Source organism: Bactrocera latifrons, unplaced genomic scaffold (assembly GCF_001853355.1).
Source record: "Bactrocera latifrons isolate USDA-ARS-PBARC rearing strain unplaced genomic scaffold, ASM185335v1 scaffold_117, whole genome shotgun sequence".
Lineage (NCBI taxonomy): Eukaryota > Metazoa > Arthropoda > Insecta > Diptera > Tephritidae > Bactrocera > Bactrocera latifrons.
In genome coordinates, this window is record NW_017534597.1 from 1,002,047 (window position 1) to 1,023,820 (window position 21,774).

At 32.6% G+C, this 21,774-nt stretch overlaps 1 protein-coding gene across 7 annotated transcripts in view; it reads right to left on the reverse strand.

Moving 5' to 3' along the window:
• The window catches only part of LOC108978092 (synapse-associated protein of 47 kDa-like), a gene marked incomplete at its 5' end in the record, with an annotated part of 41,991 nt that overhangs the window by 11,439 nt on the left and 8,778 nt on the right, over positions 1-21,774 (reverse strand). For 3 of the 7 annotated variants that reach the window (XM_018948218.1, XM_018948221.1, XM_018948222.1), the window contains 6 exon segments: positions 1,157-1,453; positions 3,459-3,577; positions 3,664-3,938; positions 5,764-5,864; positions 6,245-6,342; positions 12,802-13,056. In XM_018948218.1, coding sequence (XP_018803763.1) covers positions 1,157-1,453; positions 3,459-3,577; positions 3,664-3,938; positions 5,764-5,864; positions 6,245-6,342; positions 12,802-13,056 — 1,145 coding nt within the window. 7 annotated transcript variants of the gene reach the window in all.

The window sequence follows — 21,774 nt, forward strand, 5'->3', positions numbered from 1 at the left end:
CATTGAAGAATGTTTCTAAAATACTATTTTTTTAAGATTTTGGAAAAAATAGAGAATTCGTGATGTTTATGATGCATTCCAACAATAATTTTTAGGTACATGATTGAAATGTTTGAAGTCTGTCTTTTAAAGATATTGGAAAATTTACTAAAGAAGCTTTTCTCTAAGTTTTCGAATTACTAGAATATTGTTGAAGTTCATGATTCGTTCCGACAAATTTTTACTGATCGAATATTAATTTCCATTTTTTTTATTACTAAAAACTGTTTATTTTATATTACAATAATTTTTTCGAGTAGGTTGACCRTTWGTAATATTTAWTTATTTACTATTGTTGTTGTTAAAGACAACAAAATTAGTTGCGAGTATGTTAGATCATTTTCTGTTAGTAGCAGTGCAAAATATTTCCAAAGTATATATTAAAGAAACGAAAAATATAGAAATATGAAACATAACCTTAAATTATGACATAATCACTTGAAATTGAAAAATAACATTTTTGGGAAATGCAATAAAAATACTTAAATTGCTAATGAGCATCGGTTTATTGAGAAAGCTTAATACATACATATATTTCAATATTTCTGTTCGCTAATATTAAACTTTCGTATCGAATTCTTTATGTAAGAAAAATAATAATAACAATAGTCTAATTAATACAAATTACTATTTTTGTCGATAACTGTTGATTCTGGAAATSAAAAAAAGTTAACTTTTACTTGTAATAGTATTTTTTAATAATAAAAAAACAACCCTAAAAATGTCATTTTATTTTAAAAAATGTTTTGCCAGCCGCGTGTAGTTTTGAAAATGTAGCTTTACAGAATTTGCTCACTAGATTTTCAAATATTTATCTTTTTTTTAAATTTATAATTATTTTTTTTTGTTTGTTTGTTGCACTATATAATCAGCAATCATTCCTCTCTTGTTAATGCTATGATAATAGCAAATATGTAATAAAATATAATAACAAAAATACAAAAATTTTTTTTACAATTCCCAAATTTTTAGAAAAGTAAAATAAGCTTAAAATTATTTAAACCTATTATTTTCTTTATTTAAAAAAATACACTTTAACACAAATATTGATGAGTAAACCAAATACCAAAATTAAATGAAATGAAAACATAATAAAATAATTTAAAAAATCGCTTACCATCACTGCCGAGCGCTTGCTCTGTCATACTATCAATACCCAATTTGCGCATGCCATCTTTGATTTCTTCCAAATCAGTTTCAGTATTTGTGTGAAATGAATCGGAAACGAACTCCGATTCGCTATGCCGTGACTTTTGGCTCACAGGCTTATCTAAGCCTACACCAATGGGTTGTTGAAATATAGGCGAAATCGGCGTCGATGTTTTGGCATCCTTATCATTTGCGCTTGTTTGCTCTGCACCGACAGCAAGWGCAGCCGCTTTTGCTGGCGACTTGTCTGTTTGTGTTTTTTTAACTGGTAATCCACATATGTATGCACACAATATTTAATTTAATTTAATTTTAAATGTTTTTTGTTGGAATTAAATCGATAATACGCGTTTCATTTACGTTTTATAAATTTTTTTTTATTTTCGTATCATTTCGATATCAATTGGGTTTTTTTTTGAAAAACAAAAATGAATAAAACGAAATGCGAACATGGAATGAAATAAAAGAAGATGGTTAAAAGTATAATTAAAAAATTATAGTAAGGATTTGAAACTTAAAAGTATAATAAATTGAAATAAAACAACAAAAATAATATATAAAAACAAAAAATACATTTAAACTGGTAATAAAAGTATAATCTCCAAAGCATAAAAATGAAAACTAAAGTCAAACAGGAAAAACGTTAACTTCGGCTACACCGAAGCTAGAGTACCCTTCATAGATTCAAATTTTCGTTACTGGAATTTAAGTTTGTTAAAGAAATCTTTTCCATAAAAGAATTTCGATCGTTCAGTTGGTATGGAAACTATAGGCCACCGTAGTCCGATCTGAACGATTTTCTCTGGGGTTGTACAGTTACCTTCGAAAATAATCCCTCCCAAATTAGGTGCAGATAACTGCTCAAATAAAAAAAAATTTGCATACGAGAAATTGATTTGGATCGTTCAGTTTATATGACAGCTATATGCTATAGTAGTCCGATGTGGTAAATTTTCTCGAGAATTGTACTGCTACCTTCGACACTAACCAATACCAAATTAGGTGAAGATACCGTAACAAATAAAAAAGTTTTCCATACAAGAACTTTGATCGCTCGGTTTGAATGGGAGCTATAGCATGTACTTATACAGGCAGACAAACACACGTACATGACTAAATCGACTCAACCCGTTACGCAGATTCTCGCCGACGTTCTCCTCTGGGTGTTACAAATATCGTGGCAAACTTAATATACACTGTTCAGGGTATCATATGTAAATAATAACAGTATTATATACAACAGCTTAATTTTTGAGTATCTTTGGAGTATCAATATTATCGTTTAACGCCTTTTAATGACATATATGTATATGTAAAAGTACAGCAAAGACAAGGCAAACTTCGTATATAGAACGGTTGTATGATATATAGATATATTGATTGATTGATTGCTTTATTGASGGATTTACTGCTCGAGACTGCGTGCTATAGTGGATTCTATCGATTTCGCATGAATTGATTAATGTACGCTTTGATTTCCGGCAATAATAAATGCGACAAGCAACAACTACGCGCATGTATGCATTTGAGTATGTTGGCATATGTATGTATGTATGCGAGTGAATATATGTATGTGTGAGTCTCTGTGGTTTAGAAAAAAAATATTGCGTTGTCGGCGAAAATCAACAAAAAATAGACTTCCGCAATTTTAAAATGTATGTATGTATGTATGTATTTATGAAAAACGCATGTTTTGTGTAAAATTAAAATATGTAGGTATATAAATAATCATATGTAYACAAATATCTATATGTAGTCATCTATTTGAAATTAACACAAACAGTTAATGTATGAAATAAAATGATAGAGCGCAGAATTGTCGTTTTTATATTATAGTATGTATGTAGTAGTAAGGAAGGAAGTTGGACAGCATGTTTACGCAACAAAATGACTAGTTACAAGTTAATGATTTTACTTGAAATTTATTTGGTGAAAAAAGTAACTCATTTAAAATTGCCTTGTAATTACGCAAAATATATAAGAAATATATTCCAAAAAATAAAAAAAGAAGAAAAGGAAAAATATTKTTTTTTTTTTTTKTTTTGAAAGCTTAAAGAGTGTGTTATAACTAATCGATAAAAGAAAGTAGAATACATTGCAGCGAAGTAGTAGTAGTAGTATTAGAAGTCGTAACAGTAGTGGTGTTAGAATAAATGACAGTATTAGAGAGTAGGCGATACAGCATACTTGCAATATTTTTTCTTGCTTCATGTACTTTTTTTATTATTATTAACTTCAGCTCTTAACCGCACAGTTAACACACAACTTACCGTCTTCACCGCTTGAGGCCTGACCAACGCCATCAGCGCCAAGTGTACCCAATTCGGCTGCCTGAATAATTAGTGAAACACGATAGAAATAATTCCGCCAGAAATTCTCCTCGGTGATGCTAAAAACAAAAAAGAAAAAAAAAAGAAAAATATATAAAAAAAATTTTAATATTTTACTTCCTTGACTTAGCGTCGTTTTACTTACATTTTGGGCACCAGTTCGAATCGCATTGTTTCCAGCGCTTTATCCTCGGCCATTATGGCAATAGCTGTGGGATACGCTGTATCGTAGTTGAAGTCAAAATCAACACCGGCTGGTGGTGCGCGCACGAAATTGCGACGATCTTGTGAGAGGCCGAGAATTTCCTCCTTGATCTTAGCCTCGTTGGAGTGTCCAATCCATGGGGCGACACCGGAATCGGCGCCACCTTGACTTTTAATAAAGGCTTCCTGTTCTTTGTTGAATGACTCGAGGATGGGCTGTTGGTGTGCAATGCGATAAAACCGTTACATTTTGTTTTGTAAGAAATTTGTTCAATAAGTTTTATATAAAGAAGCAAATTCGAACTAATTTTCGTAAACTTAAAGTAACAGGTATAAATATGGTCAAATAATATTTATATACAAGGTTGTATTCCTTTAATCCTTGATTGATAATTATATAATCTTCGTTGAGATGAATTACTGCTACGGAGCACTGTGAAAACGATTGTGCCTATAGTATTGCAATAAATATAGAACCGTCTTGGGCTTCATCTCTGGCATATCAGAGTAAGGAACCTTTGGCAAGAAAGCCTTTCGGTTGTTAGATCGCTTATCTTAGATAAATTCTAGTTATATATAATGTAGTATAATTGTCGAGAAAATTGAAGCAGACACTTCAATGTTATTGAGTCCACCGATATGAGCTTAATTGAAAGATAAATCCAAAAATAAATATAGATCGCCAAACTCATATAGATTGATGTTTTGAGCTTGCCGCAAACTAACATAGAAAATATATAGCCCAGCCATTCCACCAGGTTCGCCGAAGATCTGCCAACAGCTGGACCATATAGGAGAAAGTGGCTATACAATTCAATCTCGCCTTCCAGCATATAGCKTTGAAATAAKGGTTCTGACAGAATAGAGKWTAGTATCCAGKCAGAACCTCWACAATTGCGGTGAGATTGACTTTTCTAAGAGAGCAATTCAGAAGACTCTTACGTTTCCCTCTGCGYCAGAAGAATTTCGTRGCCTCAAAAGTTCTAATTGATGACACTTCATTGGAAGTACATATATTCAATGCTAGTGTGTAAGAGGACCAACATCCCATCTTGAGACCCAGCACTCATTATTGGATAATATCCGCCCGAATAGATTATGTTCAGCAGCCGTAGCTGAGAGTGTTCACGACGATCGTGAGGAGTCGATTTAGCGCTGTTCGCAGCAGCTCGAACCGACATATGGAACGGCTTGGCGACATYGYTTCGCTCTATGRGCTCTTGAAAAGTTCCAAGAAGATCCGACGTTTTCGAGCCAAGTTTTCTGCAGAGATGAGACTCATTTCTGGCACAATGTTTTTGTAAACAAGCACTTGCCACTTTTGGGATAAAGCCATTTCATTTGGAAACAACAACGCTTTGGTATAATGTGTGGGYCGGTGGAATCATCGGTTCATATTTCTTCAAAAATGATGACGGTTAGAACGAAAATGTCAATTGCGACTGTTATAACGCCATGATAACGGACTATTTGATGCCCGACATTGAAGCTCGCAATCTCGGCGACATTTGATTTCAACAAGACGGCGTCACTTCCTACACATTATATCAATCAATGAATTTATTGARAGAAYTCTTTGATAAGCAGATAATGCCACTTTTTGAGCCGGTCGGTTGGTCAACAAGATCGTGTGATATCAAACCGTTMGACTTTTTCCTRTGGAAATATGTAAWGTCTAAAGTCTATGCAGACAATTCCGCTTCGATTCAGGGTTTGGAGCAAACCAACACACCTGTCATTCGCCAGTTATCAGTCGAAGTGCTCCWACGAGTCAYCGAAAATTGRACTGAAAAATTGGTTGKATGAACCAASTGAGACGTAGCTACGGCCAACATTTTTAAATAATCTTTAATAAATAAAACGGGGAATGAATATTCTTTCGAATGATAATAAGCCTTTTTCATTAAATTTGAAGGTTTTGTGTTTTTTCTTTATAAAGTATGTTTCGAGATTCGCTGGATAACGCTTTATATATATAAATGTTCATAAATGAAAAAATTACGACTTTTATTCTAAATGTTTTTGTTTTGTCAGTACTTACATTCTCCTTGACAGTCTCCTTGATTTTGGCGCCCGCCTTATTTATGGCCGATGACAAAAATGAGCCGAAGTGTTTTGCCTGCTGTGTTACTTTGGTGGTAACTGTAATTTTCAACGCAAAAAAAATTAGATAAAATGAACAAATTAGTAAAACAGCAGCGGAATTTGTGGAAATGCACAAAGCTCATACCTACAAAGTACAAAAACAACAAATGAGTTTATGTAACATGCATTAAATATGTATAAATATATTGTATAAGAAAAGAAAGTATTTTATAAGAAATACACAAGCGAGCACATTAGTAGTAACCTGTCACCATTTCTTCCATTTTTGGAGACTTTTTTTATGTAAGTTTTCAAAGTACAAAGAATTAATTTATATTTTTTTGTTTTTCAAATAAAACATGTTAAGCACATTGAGCACATTTTTCACAATAATTTTGTTACCAATTTGATMAACAATTTTGTACTGTGACACGTACTGTTCGCTTCTTCGCCCTTACCCTGTCCGATTTGACCCTCATCACCGGTGGGGGTGCCACCGCCGGAAGCGGGGTGTGAATCAGCACCCTCTGTAGCGCTGCAATGAGAACGCAATCAATGCAAATATTAATCTAGTGAAGAAATTTTCTCAGTTAATAATATTAAAAAAAAATTTGTTAGAAAAAGAAATAAGTGTAAAAGTGCATCAAACTTGCAAATTCGCATGCACGAGAAACATTCTGGTAATTGCATAACAATAGCCAATATTTATATACAATATTTGCATGCAAAATTCAACATTTCAAAGTTACTTACATTTAATAAAATATATAATTTGAATGCATAAAATGTTAGAATTTACGCATAAATGAGGTTATATTATTAAATAAAATTATATTTATAATAATAATACTTATAAAAATATATTCTTTAAGTTGTAATCCGTTATGATTCTGGTGCTATATTATACAGTTTATTTAGGTAAGGTAAAAAAGTGGATATAGATAACGAATCGTTTATGATTGTCGATGCACTTAAGGGGGGAGTTTGCTTTAGAGGCTCAAAAATCGATTTTTTTTGGAGGGAAAGAAATAATTGATTAACGCGAAATTTCTAGAGCTTATAGCTATTTATTTAAAAATCATTCACAAGTTTTTTGGATACGAAATCCTTGATATTCTGCCTTTGGGAAGAAATTGCACGACGAATCTAGCWTGTGCATTTGTCGGACGGCATGCAGGATGCAGATCGCAATTTCTATCGGTAACAAAAAATTCAAAGTTATTCATAGTTTTTAATAATTCATCTTCTAGTTAAACTAAACAAATTCCAAAAAATTTTAAAATTTTAACACAAATTTTAATAAATTGAAAGAAGTGGTTTGTGACCAAAAAAAAATTTACTTTATGTTGTTTAAAAATATGTTCAAAATTGCCTTTTCTTAGTTTTTTTTAGTTTAAATAGAAGATAATTTAATGCCAAAGAAAAGGAAATTTGCCTCAATTCCATACGACGTTTAGTTTTTTTTTATCCTGCCCGCCAATTAAGAAAACTCGTAAAAATAAAAAACCGAGAAATCGCGTGTTAAAGTTTCGCTTTCTGCTAATATATCTACTAGACGCTGGGTCACTATTTCCCTCCTAGCTTCGAAAATATTTCGCATTCCCATCTATAACTTGKAGGACATATTCTTAGATTATTTTTAAAGAGATGTAAGCAAAAACAAAATCAAATTTTTGAAGCTTCTAAAGCTTTATAGGACCGTTTCAGGGCCGAAGGCATGGGTGAAATAATAGGTTTKTACATTGTTAAGACAAATTKTTGTTGGATTACATACAAATATTCTTTAWGAGACTATATAAAATAAAGAGGAAAGTCAAGTCAGCATACAGGAATGGCAAAACCGTTAGGACACAGCAGCAAAAGGRAAACGGAAATGCAAAAGCATGGTTGGCACGGCGACATAGATTTTTATATCACGCAGTTTTTAACAAGACACGTATGTTTTAAAGAGTACCTGAATAGGTATGGCCTTGACAATGGCGTTAATTGCTCTTTCTGTGTTAGCAGTAAAGAAAATGTGGAGCTTATATTTTTCTACTGCAAACGGGATGAGTATGGTATACCATAGAGAGAACGACAGCTCTGATACTGAGAGCTGAGTAGAGCCGAATGACARAGARYGAGCTAATGTCGTGACCCAATAGGCTAAGCTGGCCCTGTAATGTAATGCTTAGCGGCGGTCCCGCAAGTTCTTTCCKCAAAGATACAGATGACGGAGTTAATGTACCGAATGGGGTGTACCTTTAGCGAGCAGTACTAGTACTTGTTTCTATAGGAAATTTYCCATTTGGGAAAACAAGAAGACTGTATGAAACCCCTAGTTATTTTTTCGAGAATGACATTGTCAAAAAAATCACCGGCTGAGCAATAAAAATAATAAATAATTCCGCTGGGTCAAGATGTTTCGACACCTGAAAATCCGATTGATGTGATCAGAATACAGAATGTCTTGGAAACAAAATCTCAGTCAGAGTGACAAAAGTGCTTCGAATATTGTTTCAAACGCATGCTAAATTGTATAGATCAATTTTTTTTTTAAGAAATAAAGCGRTATTCGATGACTAATATTTGTTTTGTTCTCTAATCCTGAAATATAAAAGGCAACCCTCGCATAATATACAATACAATAATGCTGTAGGTTGGGTTAGTTTGTTACATGCGAGAATAAAATTTTTGTGGGCCCTTTTCCCATACGAGTAAGTTGATATAAGCCGAATGCGATATGGGTATCGACAACAAGATATTCAGTTTAAATTGTGCAGTGATTTTAATACTCAAAGTCTAACCGTTCTACATTCCTATCTAAAGTGCATTTATCTATCAAATTCAAGGAACTTTGTAGTTCTTGGACATTAAATATATGTTTAAACATAATTATATTGTTGGGCGTTGATAAGGAATTTCTATTAGAGGCGTTCCCATGACAGCTGGCTCAAAGTAACCGAAACGGCTCCGGATTTTTAACCGGCCAAGAGCTGTCAACTCGGAATTATGCTTCGAAACTATTTCAGGAATGTTTGCTGCCGCTACAACAACAACAATTTCTTTTAGAGAGTCTAAAAGTTCTTAATAATTGTTGATCATGGAGAAAAATAGCTATCAAGATTTTAGTAGAACAATTTTGGAATATTAATGACTTTGTAGTTATTTTATTTGAAGACTCCAAGGCCTCGCCTAGAAAATTTTAATATAATTGGCGCTCCATAAAATATGCTATGTGTCAAATTGCATGAGCTTTTGTTTTCGAAATATAACCAACAAATTTACKCAAACTGTTAATTTAAAAGCGTAGTGAACCTAGAAATGGCTATAAAATATAAATAAAAGTTGATTTAGCAAAAATGAGTTTTAAAAATTAATAGAAAAATGTACATACATAATATATTTACAAGTTTGTAACGGATTATTAATTATATTTTAACGAATTTAATAAATATTTTGAGTAAAAAATAACAATTGATATAATTTTTTTTTTTTAAAGAATGTAAATATACACTCCCGAATACCATATTACATTACAGAAATAAAAACACATTTTTCATTACTTCAAAACTACACTACTCAAATCGCGCAGTGTCTTTAGGAGGTATATAAGATTTAAAAGTTTTTGCTATAATTTTATAAATTATATATTTAGTAAAAAAAAGTATTAGTATTTTGAGCTTAGATGGGCACGCAGTTGCAAAATGTTCAAATAATGGCCATATTTACAAGACTCGCATTGATGATGGAACCGAAGTTGCCTGTGAGACGATGTTAGATGAAAATGTATGGCAAATACATAAACAAGGTCCTATAAATTAAAATAATGGTGGGAAATGTCGAATTATGAATACAGCACAGCGAAGTAGTCTGATTGGTTGCTGCCATTGGTCGCATGCAAAACACACGACTGTTGCCAAGTATGCGTTTCTGGAACATACAAAAAACAGTAAAGAAACTGAAGGTGAATGAAAAATTTGATAAAGAAAAGGGAAATGAAGAAGAAATAAGGAAAAAGAAAAGATTTCGAAATTTAATATTAAAAACCGCAGAAAGTGAAGCGCATATAGACGAGAAAATCAAAAGCAAATTACGAAATTCTATGAAAAGCAAATAGTCGGTATAAAAAAAGTAAGTTTCTAYGAAAATAAAAATAGTCGGTGTAAAGAAAAAAAGAGAAAGGTGAAAAATCAGAAGAAAAAACGTCAGTAGTTTAAAAAACACTTACAACGCACGAGCACAAAAAAATTGCACTAATTTTGCACTACGTTTTTCACTAGACAACAAAAAGACATAATGATAAGAATAACGTATGTTTTCTGTTTTTTTTTTTTTTTTTGTTTTGTTTTAAATGTACGCACAATGTACGAATATGTTTACTAATTTTGTCACATTTGCTTTTAAATTGTATGGTATTTTGCTAAAAAATTATATTTTGCGAGCGTTTACTATTTTTTTCTTGTTTTTTTGCTTTATGTTTTGTTAGCATATCCGCTTTGGTTCGTGTTTTTTGATGGGCCGCACAATAATGATGGTATCTGATATTTTATGGTTGCGCTGCATGGTCTCACTACAAACGGTTTACTTGCGAGCTGAGCGGTTAAAATACGATTACGATTACTTTTATGTACGTATGTAGCTGCTTTTCGGTTACGTTTGGGAGTATAAGAATAAATAATATAGGATAGAACGAAACTGTTGACATAATGATGGACATATTTATTGAAATTGGCCAAGAAATTAAAATTTAAATCATAATAGTAATGCATTGAATGGTTATTAGTTAATATTTAGGTGCAAGGTGATGCGTTAGGTGAGCTTTTATATGTAGTAATATAGACATGAGGGTGAAGTAGACGATGGAAATTTTTGTCCGCTGCTAAAAAGCGAATTTAAATTTTACAGCTAGATTATTAGTGCTAGATCACGCTATATTTATAAGATAGCTATATATACATATGTGTATATGGTATTTCGAGGATATGCTAATGCAAAATTTAGTTTTATTGTTAGTAAAGTTAATGATACAAATAAGGTTATGGAAGGTGTGCTTKTGGGTTATTCGCACTAATAAATTAAATTTCGGTACTGTTGACAGAATTTTATGATTTAATTATTGTTATATATACAAATCGTCAACTGAAATGCAAAACAACGTATCATCAAGAAAATCGAAAAWGRGMTTTTWATTGCTWACGATTSACTACATCATATTACAWATTGTAKRATAAAATTTTTAGCTTTTGCTCKCAGATATAACCAATATTTAACCATTTTATAACCAACATTTAACCATTTTATAAGGAATATATAACCATTTCATTACGAATATGTAACTAAATTATAACCAATATATAACCACTTTATAACCAATACTCAGATTTTGTTGCAATATGATTGGTTTCTATTATATCGTTTTACCTTCGTCTGTAAACTTCTAAAAAGTKATGWTACATTATTTTGAATTTTAGTTGATGAAATGCTTCACTTTCAGACTTTATATGCATTTAAAGAGGGACAAAAATTTCCAAACAYATTTTTAATGAAAATAAAATAAAATTATGAATACTTTATATAGCAAAAGTACAGTTTAAGCTAAGAGGGAAATTGAAATTTTCAAGTAATCAGTGAGTAAGCAAAGAGAGAATATACAAAGAAATAGAGTAGTGAAATTGATAAGTAGGAAAAATAGTGATCGAAATAGTTTTGAAAATTTGAAAGTTATAAGAAATCGGACACAAAATTTATAAATTTGTGATTATTATGCTAARCTAGGCTAGATGTTTGCATAAAGGGTGCTACAAATGCAAATTCATTGAAGGTATTGAAATAATAATATTTTTTATATTTTAAATTTTTAGAATTCAATTTTTGAAAGCAAATAAATCGTAGTAATCTGAAACACAATGGAAACGAAATATAAAATAAAAAATAAACGGAAAAATCATTTACGGGCGATCCAAGGTCGGTAAGAGGAAGGGAAGCCCCGCCGCACCTTTTTATACGCTGCGGGTCCTTCTTGTCGGAAATCGAGATAAGCCGTTTTTAGCACTTAAAAGTTCAAGCATGACTTTCTCTTATTTTTTCCGAACATAGAACGCCAGTAAATGATTTTTTCCTTTTTTATATTTTATTTATGCGTTTCTTTCACTTTTTACGATTTTCATAGGCTTTTAATGTAGTTTACAAAATATAAATTTTCAATTTTAATATAAATTTTTTTATTAAATTTCTGATTTGGTTGCCTGAGCTGCTTTTTACTGTTAAAAACTTGTATATGCACCACCCTATGTATAAATTACAAAATATGTAAATAGTCTAACTTATGACTAAAGTTTGTAAAATTTGCAGAAATGAATGTATGTATGTGTATTAATATCAACAAAAGCCAAAAGCAAATTTAAAACGAATACTTAACGCATATTATGTATATGTGTGTGTGTGTGTGTGTTTGTGTAGAGTTTCGGCCAATATATACGAGTATAAGTGAGTATAAGAAATTAATAACGTTAGTAGTTAATATAACTGTTAATAGAATAATATAGTTTTCAACTTGTTAGTTAGTTGTGCTTTAAAGGTGGCATTTAATCAAGTCAACTGCACAGCAACGAACTGAACAAAGGTGATTTGTAGTCAACTTAATTGAACGAAATGTAAAATGTATTACTTTCCAAACGATTTGCATTAAACTATTGAAAAAATTGTTTTGTCRAAAACTTTGTAATAATTAGTGAAACTAAACTATATTCAACTCAACTAGAAAATTTGATTAAAATTCAAAAATTTGCTTTTGTTTGTTTTGCTTCACTTCATAAATATAATACAAAATGTACACACTTTTTGCGTGTAGTGTGTAAGATTTTGCATTAAAAATATGAATTTAAGTTCGTTTTAAATTTAAGCGTTTAAAAAATTTTTATTATTTTTTTTCGGTTTAAATATAACGTTTTTATTTATCCCTGCTGTAACTCATAAAATAGCACTGTCCCGTCATTAGCTGCTTGGCCCATACCTAATGTACCTCGATTTGTCATCATCTTCACCACTCACGGCACCTGTGGGATCTCCGCTCTCGGCGACAGCGCCATCTGCGGCGACACCCTCACCAGCTTCGGCGCCACCTTTGCGCAGCCCCGGAATTGAGGGCATCGACGGCATGGCTGGCATAGCTGGCATTGATGGCATAGACATGGTAGGCATTGCCGGCATTGATGGAATTGAAGCGCTGGCACTGCCTAACCAGCCTTTGGCACTTCCCAACCAACCACTGTATGGGGAAAGAGAGAGAAAGAAAGAGAAAAAGTTACGATTTTTATTTGTATTTTTTAATAATATTTATAAATAATAAAATTAATACTCCTAAAGTTATAACTAGTATTAAATAATGTAATATTAACTACATAATAAATAAAATACACATTTGTTCGGCATTGGAGCACACGCAAAATATTTTCAGGATTATTGAAATTTGTATACAATATTTCTTTTTTTTAAATTTTCAGGTTTATTATCAGAGGGCACAGAAAATATTATAAATAAGTTTGTTTTTATAGATATTTATTTTATAAAATTTTCAGAAAGCACGAAAAAGATTATAAATAATTTGCTTTTTTACAGATAATATTTTTTTGGTTTATATAATATTTTTGATATCAATTATATAAAAAAAAAAATGTTTACATATACGACTACTCAGAATTTCATATTTTTTATTTTAAATAAAATACAATTTTATTGCGAAAAAATGGCAACACTGCTCCATCTTATACTTAGCTTTAAAACTTATTGCCAATAGGCTGCTACATATATTTTCTTTAACATAGAAAATATTCCAAATTTTTAACACTATTTTCTTCTACAAATATTTTCCATGAAATGTTAAATCACAATCGACTAAAGTTTGAAAATATATACTTTATTTTAATGCCTATGCATGTGGGTACATTAAGTTATTATATCTAATAACCTTTAAAGAGAAGTCACAAGCTGTTTTATTATTATTTTAAARACCTCTCCAGCTTTTTATGGACCTCCAAATAAAAAAAAAAAGTTTTTTTTTAAATATTATTATTTATTTCTTGCTTTAACGATCTTTGTTGAACTTTATATTACATTACTTGAAACTAGTAAGTAAGCAAAATTAGAAGTTCACTATAAAGAAAGAAGTTATCAGCTTTCATCATGTTACTCATACGCTCCGTTGAAYACATGAAATTTTACATTTAATGCATAGAATGCATGCCAAAACATTATTTTTGTTAAAAAGTGAAATAATATACCACACACCASTTTTTAACTCGTTTATATGCTCCACATTTTTAATACATGTAAAGAAGTGGTTTTATTGCTTGCTTAAAGTATGCACGTTACTCATACGCCATGGCATATAGTGAAAAAAATAACTAAATACACACCTGAAGTATTAATATTCTACTGCAAGGTTTTCTACTTGAAAATATTTGAATATTTTACTATTTGAATATTTTATATTAGAAAAATTGAGAATTTTGCGCATCACATTATGCATACTGCCAAACCATGTTACTCATACGCCTCAGCCGATAAACAATGAAATCATGTGAAAACAGTGCAACAGTGCAGGCAACTACGCACTTGCGGTCTGTTTAATGTTGCCACATGAAATGGGTGTACGCATGAATTCATCAGCAAATCACGCCTCAAAATGACCTTCAATCGACGTTTATTGCAAACAACATTGAYTTCGGACCGTATGATGCGTGGCGTGTGGGCAGGTGTGCTGCGTACGGTTTGCCTAATTAAGGAAGGCGTAAGCGATAGATAGGTGGTGGCAACGGMAACTTTCATTAAATTTCGTGGTTCATTTTGCTTGAATGCACCTTTCGCTTCGTAATTAASGCACGCATTATTGCGCTCAACATGGCATTAAAAAGTAAATATATTTGCATATGCTCTTTTGAAGTATGCATGTGTAGGTATAATTGCTGAACGATTATTTGTAAAATTTATTAAGCCGCAATTGCGTTGTCATATGCGGATTATCAGCACATAATTAGTMATGTATGCAGTGAACATATGTTGTGTTAAACTTGAAATGACCGCAAATTGGCCATAAAACGACGAAGCTTTCATAAAGTTTAGTAGAATAATTTGCACGATAAAAGTTCATAACAGTTGTATCAAACACATATGTAAGCCAGGTAAAATATGCGCAAAGTATAACTTATACACTGAACAGCATGTATTAAGTTTGTAACACGTAGAAGGAAACGTCGGAGGCGCTATAAAGATGTATATACGATTTGGAGATATCGCTCTGAAATTTGGCACAGATCTTTTTCTCAGCACTAAGTTGCYCATTTGTCGGAACGATTGATATCGGAACACTCCAGCATATAGCTGYCATACAAACTGAACAAACGGAATTAAGWGCTTAYATGGWAAGCTTTTTGATTTGACGAGATATCCTCACGAAATTTGGCACGGATTATTTTCCAAGGTAATGCTACAACTTCCTAAAAAACTATTCAGATCGGCACACTATAGCATGTAGTGGCCATACAACCTAAATAAGCAAAGTGAAGTCCTTGTATGAAAAAATATTTATTTGACAAAACATATTTTCGAAACTCGGCTGGGATTACCGTTATCTGCAACGGTACAAACTCCGAACAAACTATTAAAACGGACCACTATAGCATATAGCTGTCATACAAGCTGAACGACCATGAATCATGATAAAGCTATTTTATACCCCTTTATGCAATAAGCAATGCACCTGTGAACGGTATTACAGCTGTGGTGCAAACGAAATAAACGTTTTTTTTTTTTTGTTTTTCTTTTTTAACTATACCTGTGTTTGCGTACATAGCAAAAAAAAAAACTGAAAAATAATGAGTATGAAAGTTGAATAAATACAATTTTCATTTGCTGACAGCAACTTCGAAAATGCTTATGATATATACCCACCATAAATTTGTGGTGACAGTTYAKAGGCACTAGACAAGCTCACAATATACGGTATGCATATAAAAAAAAGCACAAGCACACGCGCACAAGGAAACATATACTTTAGTCTTAACTCACTCCATTTGTTCCCTACACTAACAAACTTTTGTGGTGACAGTTCAGAGGCACTAGACAAGCTCGCAATATATCCTTTAGTCTTAACCCACTCCATTTGTTCTCTACACTTAGCGCTGCACATTTTAGACGCGAAAATGAAATGAATGCTATGTAGGTAGATCAGTGGATGGCTAAGTATGTAATTGGAATTGAGTGCGGAAGGCGTAATAAATTCGCTAAAATAGCCATGGGCAATAATGAAAAAAAAAAAAACACAGCAGTTGACTACAGATGAGCGCAGGCTTGATGTGTGTACTTGAAATGAAAAGAAAACCAAGTAAGGAAGAGCTAAGTTCGGGAGTCACCGAACATTCTATACTCTCGCATGATAAAGTGATAATCGAGATTTCATTATCCGTCATTTACATTTTTTTTTTTATTTTAGTGTAAAATTAATTAGATTAGATCAATTTGTGTACTTTGAGTATTGAATTGTATTTTCATTTATTTTAATTGTATTGAAAAGTTATAGTCCGATCACGACAATTTTTCCACAAGGGATACCTCAGCTCAAATACCGTATTTGTGTAAAGTTTTATTCCACTATCATCATTGGTTACTAATGTATATATTATACAGAGAAGGCATCAGATGGAATTTAAATTCAATATTAAAGAAGGCGTGGTTGTAAACCGATTTAACCCATATTTGGTACATGTTATCAGGGTGTTAAGAAAATATTATATACCGAATTTCATTGAAATCGGTAGAGTAGTTCCTGAAATATGGTTTTTGGTCCATAAGTGGGCGACGCCACGCCCATTTTCAATTTTTAAAAAAAGCCTGGATGCAGCTTCCTTCTGACATTTCTTCCGTCGGTTAACGCACTTTTAGTGATTTTCAACATAACCTTTGTATGGGAGGTGGGCGTGGTTATTATCCGATTTCTTCCATTTTTGAACTGTATATGAAAATGCCTGAAACGACTCTATAGAGTTTGGTTGACATAGCTATAGTAGTTTCCGAGATATGTACAAAAAGCAAAGTAGGATGCGGCCCACGCCCAGATGTGTATAAGAGATGACACTTTATAGGTTTTCGGTTTCCGCCATTTTGTGGGCGTGGCAGTGGGCCGATTTACCCATCTTCGAAAATAACCTTGTTATGGAGCCAAGAAATACGTGTACCAAGTTTCATCATGATATCTCAATTTTTACTCAAGTTACAGCTTGCACGGACGGACGGACAGACGGACGGACGAACAGACAGACATCCGGATTTCAACTCTACTCGTCACCCTGATCACTTTGGTATATATAATCCTATATCCGACTCTTTTAGTTTTAGGACTTACAAACAACCGTTATGTGAACAAAACTATAATACTCTCTTTAGCAACTTTATGGCGAGAGTATAAAAATTATATTAGATTATCTTAAGAAAGATGCTTATTATCTCAGGATAGACATGATATTATATATAATATTTATGATAAAAATCTTACTATTACTTTGCTTTAAAACTTTCAATACAAGAGATGGGTAAAAATTTCTGTTAATTAACAAAGTTAAATTTTTTTAATATTTTATATACCAATTATATTATGTATATACATWTATACAYGCATACATTCATACCGTACTAGTATAACATGTTAACTGGCGTAGACTTTATTGTTTAATAAAAAGGTCAGACATGACTTTCCGACTAGACGAAAGGCAAACAGTGACGCCATTCAAACTAGTTAACGACTTTGCTTTGCATAATTTCTATAGAGTATACCTGTGCATACATACATAGTATACCAAAATACCTTTGTGGAAAAGTGAAAGCACGCTTGGTCCCAAAATAACAGCGTCGAGTTAACGTCTGTGAAACGTAACGGATGATTCTTGAATATTGTATGCTTACGACCCGGAATCAGACGATCAATTGGCCGAATATCGTGGTAAAGGGTGAGCCGAAGCTGAAAGAACCATGTACGGACGTACATCTAAAATATGTTAACAGTTTTCTTCGATTATCGGGATGTGTTGCACCTTGAAGAGTAAATTAAGAATTTTTAAATCACGAACAAATTCTTACTATTTTATATCGGCCAAAATTAGTGTTCATCAAAAAAATATTTTCCAAATGGGGGGCTAAGCAATTACATCCAGTGTGATGGTTTAATTAATAGAAAAAGTATGTATGTATTATAGCACTTGGCTGGGTTGAAATTAAGCAAGTTGGTTGGACTTATGTATGATTTTGTTTAAGACTAGTGTAAATGATAAAGTTTTTACTTGTAAGATAAGCTGTTCTGGATTTGCTAGAACATGGAGAATGACGAATAATAGACGATTGGCATAAAGCAAGTGAAGACAAGTTACTGACAAGACAAACACTGAAGCAAATATATGTATTTCTTTTTGAGACAGAAAGACATTTTATTCAATAAAAATAAATAAAACAACAAACAGTGAAGTTATAACATATTTCACAAATACAAAATATTCATTACAAAAAGTTTGATCGGTCAGACGAGCTGAACAATATGGCGCTAAGCGGCAAGATACGCAATCACAAACTTGCTCTACAATTGTTGCATGGATACATATGCTACAATGGTTCGTTATCGCCGGTTCCGACAAATGAGCAACTTCTTGGTAAGAAAAGGACGTGTATGGAATCGTATATCGATTTCTCAATTACTGAGGGACTAGTTCATATACATATATGTATACAGTCAGACAGACATGGCTAAATCGGCTCAACTTGTTGCCTACATTGTAAAAGTATCTTTTCAGTAATCGGCGATTTTGAAATATTTTGCATTCCCTTAATGAAGGAGGTGGACCTCCGAAAAATTTGTCTGGAGTTGAGTGAGATTTTTCTGTTTAAGGGGTCAGTAGGGTAATATATTTAAAAAAAAAAATTTTTTTTTTTGCATTTTCTGTTCTCTTTTAGATTATTTTAAGGGGTCAGTAGGGTAATCTAGCCTGTTTTTTAAACAACAAAATGTTGTAGACATAAAACAGTAATCAAATGATTAACGAGTGTGATGCCGTAAGAGGCAACATATAAAATACGCATTGCTTCAGGTCGGTCATGAAAGCTGTGTACGAGCTTCGTCGTAGTTTCTGATGTGGAATTTAAATATTTATTAGTTATTGAGATTTATTTATATATTATGCCACACATAATGTCAACTAGGCTATGAAAGCTTTAAAAGAACACATTACATAATTTATGTACACTTGAAGCGAACTTTCATTTTACCACAGCATTTGCAGGCAACAGGTCTTCATTACGACTTATTGCTACTGTGGCAAAATTTATTATTGTTATATTCTCGCAACAAAGTTGCTAAGGAGAGTATATAGTTTTGTAAGTATTAAAACTAAAAGAGTCAGATATAGGGTTATATATACCAAAGTGATCAGGGTGACGAGTAGAGTTGAAATCCGGATGTCTGTCTGTTCGTCCGTCCGTCTGTCCGTCCGTCCGTGCAAGCTGTAACTTGAGTAAAAATTGAGATATCATGATGAAACTTGGTACACGTATTTCTTGGCTCCATAACAAGGTTAAGTTCGAAGTTGAGCAAAATCAGCCCACTGTCACGCCCACAAAATGGCGAAAACCGAAACCCTATAAAGTGTCATAACTAAGCCATAAATAAAGATATTAAAGTGAAATTTGGCACAAAGGATCGCATATTTGGACGTAATTTTTTTTGGGAAAGTGGGCGTGGGCCGCCTCCTACTTTGTTTTTTGTACATATCTCGGAAACTACTATAGCTATGTCAACCAAACTGTATAGAGTCGTTTCTTTTAGGCATCTCCATATACAGTTCAAAAATGGAAGAAGTCGGATAATAACCACGCCCACCTCCCATACAAAGGATATGTTGAAAATCACTAAAAGTGCGTTAACCGACTAACAAAAAACGTCTGAAACACTAAATTTTACGGAAGAAATGTCAGAAGGAAGCTGCATCCAGGCTTTTTTTTAAAAATCGAAAATATGCGTGGCGGCGCCCACTTATGGACTAAAAACCATATCTCAGGAAGTACTCGACCGATTTCAATGAAATTCGGYATATAATATTTTCTTAACACCCTGATGACATGTACCAAATATGGGTGAAATCGGTAGACAACCACGCCTGAAATKYRAGAGTATAAAATGTTCGGAGACACCCGAACTTAGCCCTTCCTTACTTGTTTATATATAGTTTTTTTGATATTACTTTAAACTAATGCTAATATTTCACGAAACAGAAGAAAAACAATATCAGATAACAATCAAAGTAAGAATGTTTCGCAGAAAATATATATAATATTAATTCTGCTGCAGTTAAATATTAGATTTTCTTACATTGAAAGTAAGGAATATTACGCCACAGGAAATGCTATTGTCGCATTTCATTTAACTGCTTAGCTATCTAACAAATGATTTCATGAAATAACATTTCTACTGCACACAGTTAGGGTGAGAAAATTCTCAACGGAAGCGGTCGATCTCTGCTACTAAGCTTCGTTGATTGCTGGCTTCTTTCGAAAGTTGCGCTGTCAGCCACTTACAATTTGGCGCAAATATTATATAAATGCTATGTCGTGACAAGTAAAATTTATATCTTAACACACTTACATACATACATGCATAAATGTGTTGGAGGGAGTCACGAGGCTAACGACACATTTGCRCTCTGCTGCAGCGCTGCGGCAATGCAGCTGAAAAAATGCTGAAATTGCTGACAGCTGCAAGTTGGCGTCGTATCAAAGTACAAAAAAAGTGAGGAAATATAAAATTAATGGAAAACAAATAAGATTCGGTATGGATGTTTGGATTATCCAGCAGATATTGACCTGCAACAAGGGAGCGATGCAGATGCACGCATAAAATGTAAAATACAATGCTGCAAAGTATTGGCGAGCGCATACAGATAAAAAAAAAAACTCTCCCCATTGACAAAGGCAAAGTGACATAAAAATGAAATACAAAGAAACTAGTGGCATTGTTGAGATTTCGAACTTTTTCTCTTTAAAATCGTAAGTGTAACTACAAAAATATATCTGACTAAAGCGTGATTTTAATACAACTTGTGGATGGAAGGATATTTGGGGATAATGTTTGCAAATTGTTAAATTGCTCATAGTAGTCACATGCCCTATATCCCTATACTTGAACTGCCTCTATATAAGACTGATAAAAGTGTAGGGGATAGAATCTTTCGGAGAGCGGCCCGTTGGCTAGAACGATCGGCTACTTCAATCTTCGATAGAGTTTTTCTCGAAACATCGTTTTCAAGTGAAGTATCGTGAAGTGATTTTATTAAAATTTTTCACAGTCCTTCTAAATAGGATGACCTTGTGATTAATCGAAGGACTTCTTTTTTTGATTACAACTAATTTTTTATATGCAATTTATGACAAACATACCTAAAAACATTTTTTTTTTTTTGCAATTTTGCCAAAAATTAATTTACTTTCAAATCCCACGAATTTTAATTTTTTTTTAATTTAGATAAGTTCTTTGCATGTTATGCTAACCATCGCAAGAGAAGTTTTTGTACGCTGCCTACGGACCCAGCTGGCAATGGATGAACAATGTTTATGAAAAATTCACAAATACCCTCAAAAATTGTAATACTAATACTAGTAAATTAATTCATTGGTTTTATTGGCTGCTGTATCTAACGGAAAACACACCTTTAGCCATGTAGTTGGACATTAATAACCATCAAGTCGAATTAAGTATACTAAAAAGGTAAAAAAATATTGTATGAACAGCTTTATYTTGAYGTTGATTGTTYAGTTTGTATGGCAGCTACATGCTAATGCTGATCTGAACAACTGCTTCGGAAATTATAGCGTTAGGAATTGCAATAAACTAYGGCGAATTCCGAGCAGATATCTTGTTAAGAGGTTATATGGGTTTACGGGTTTCAAAAAATCA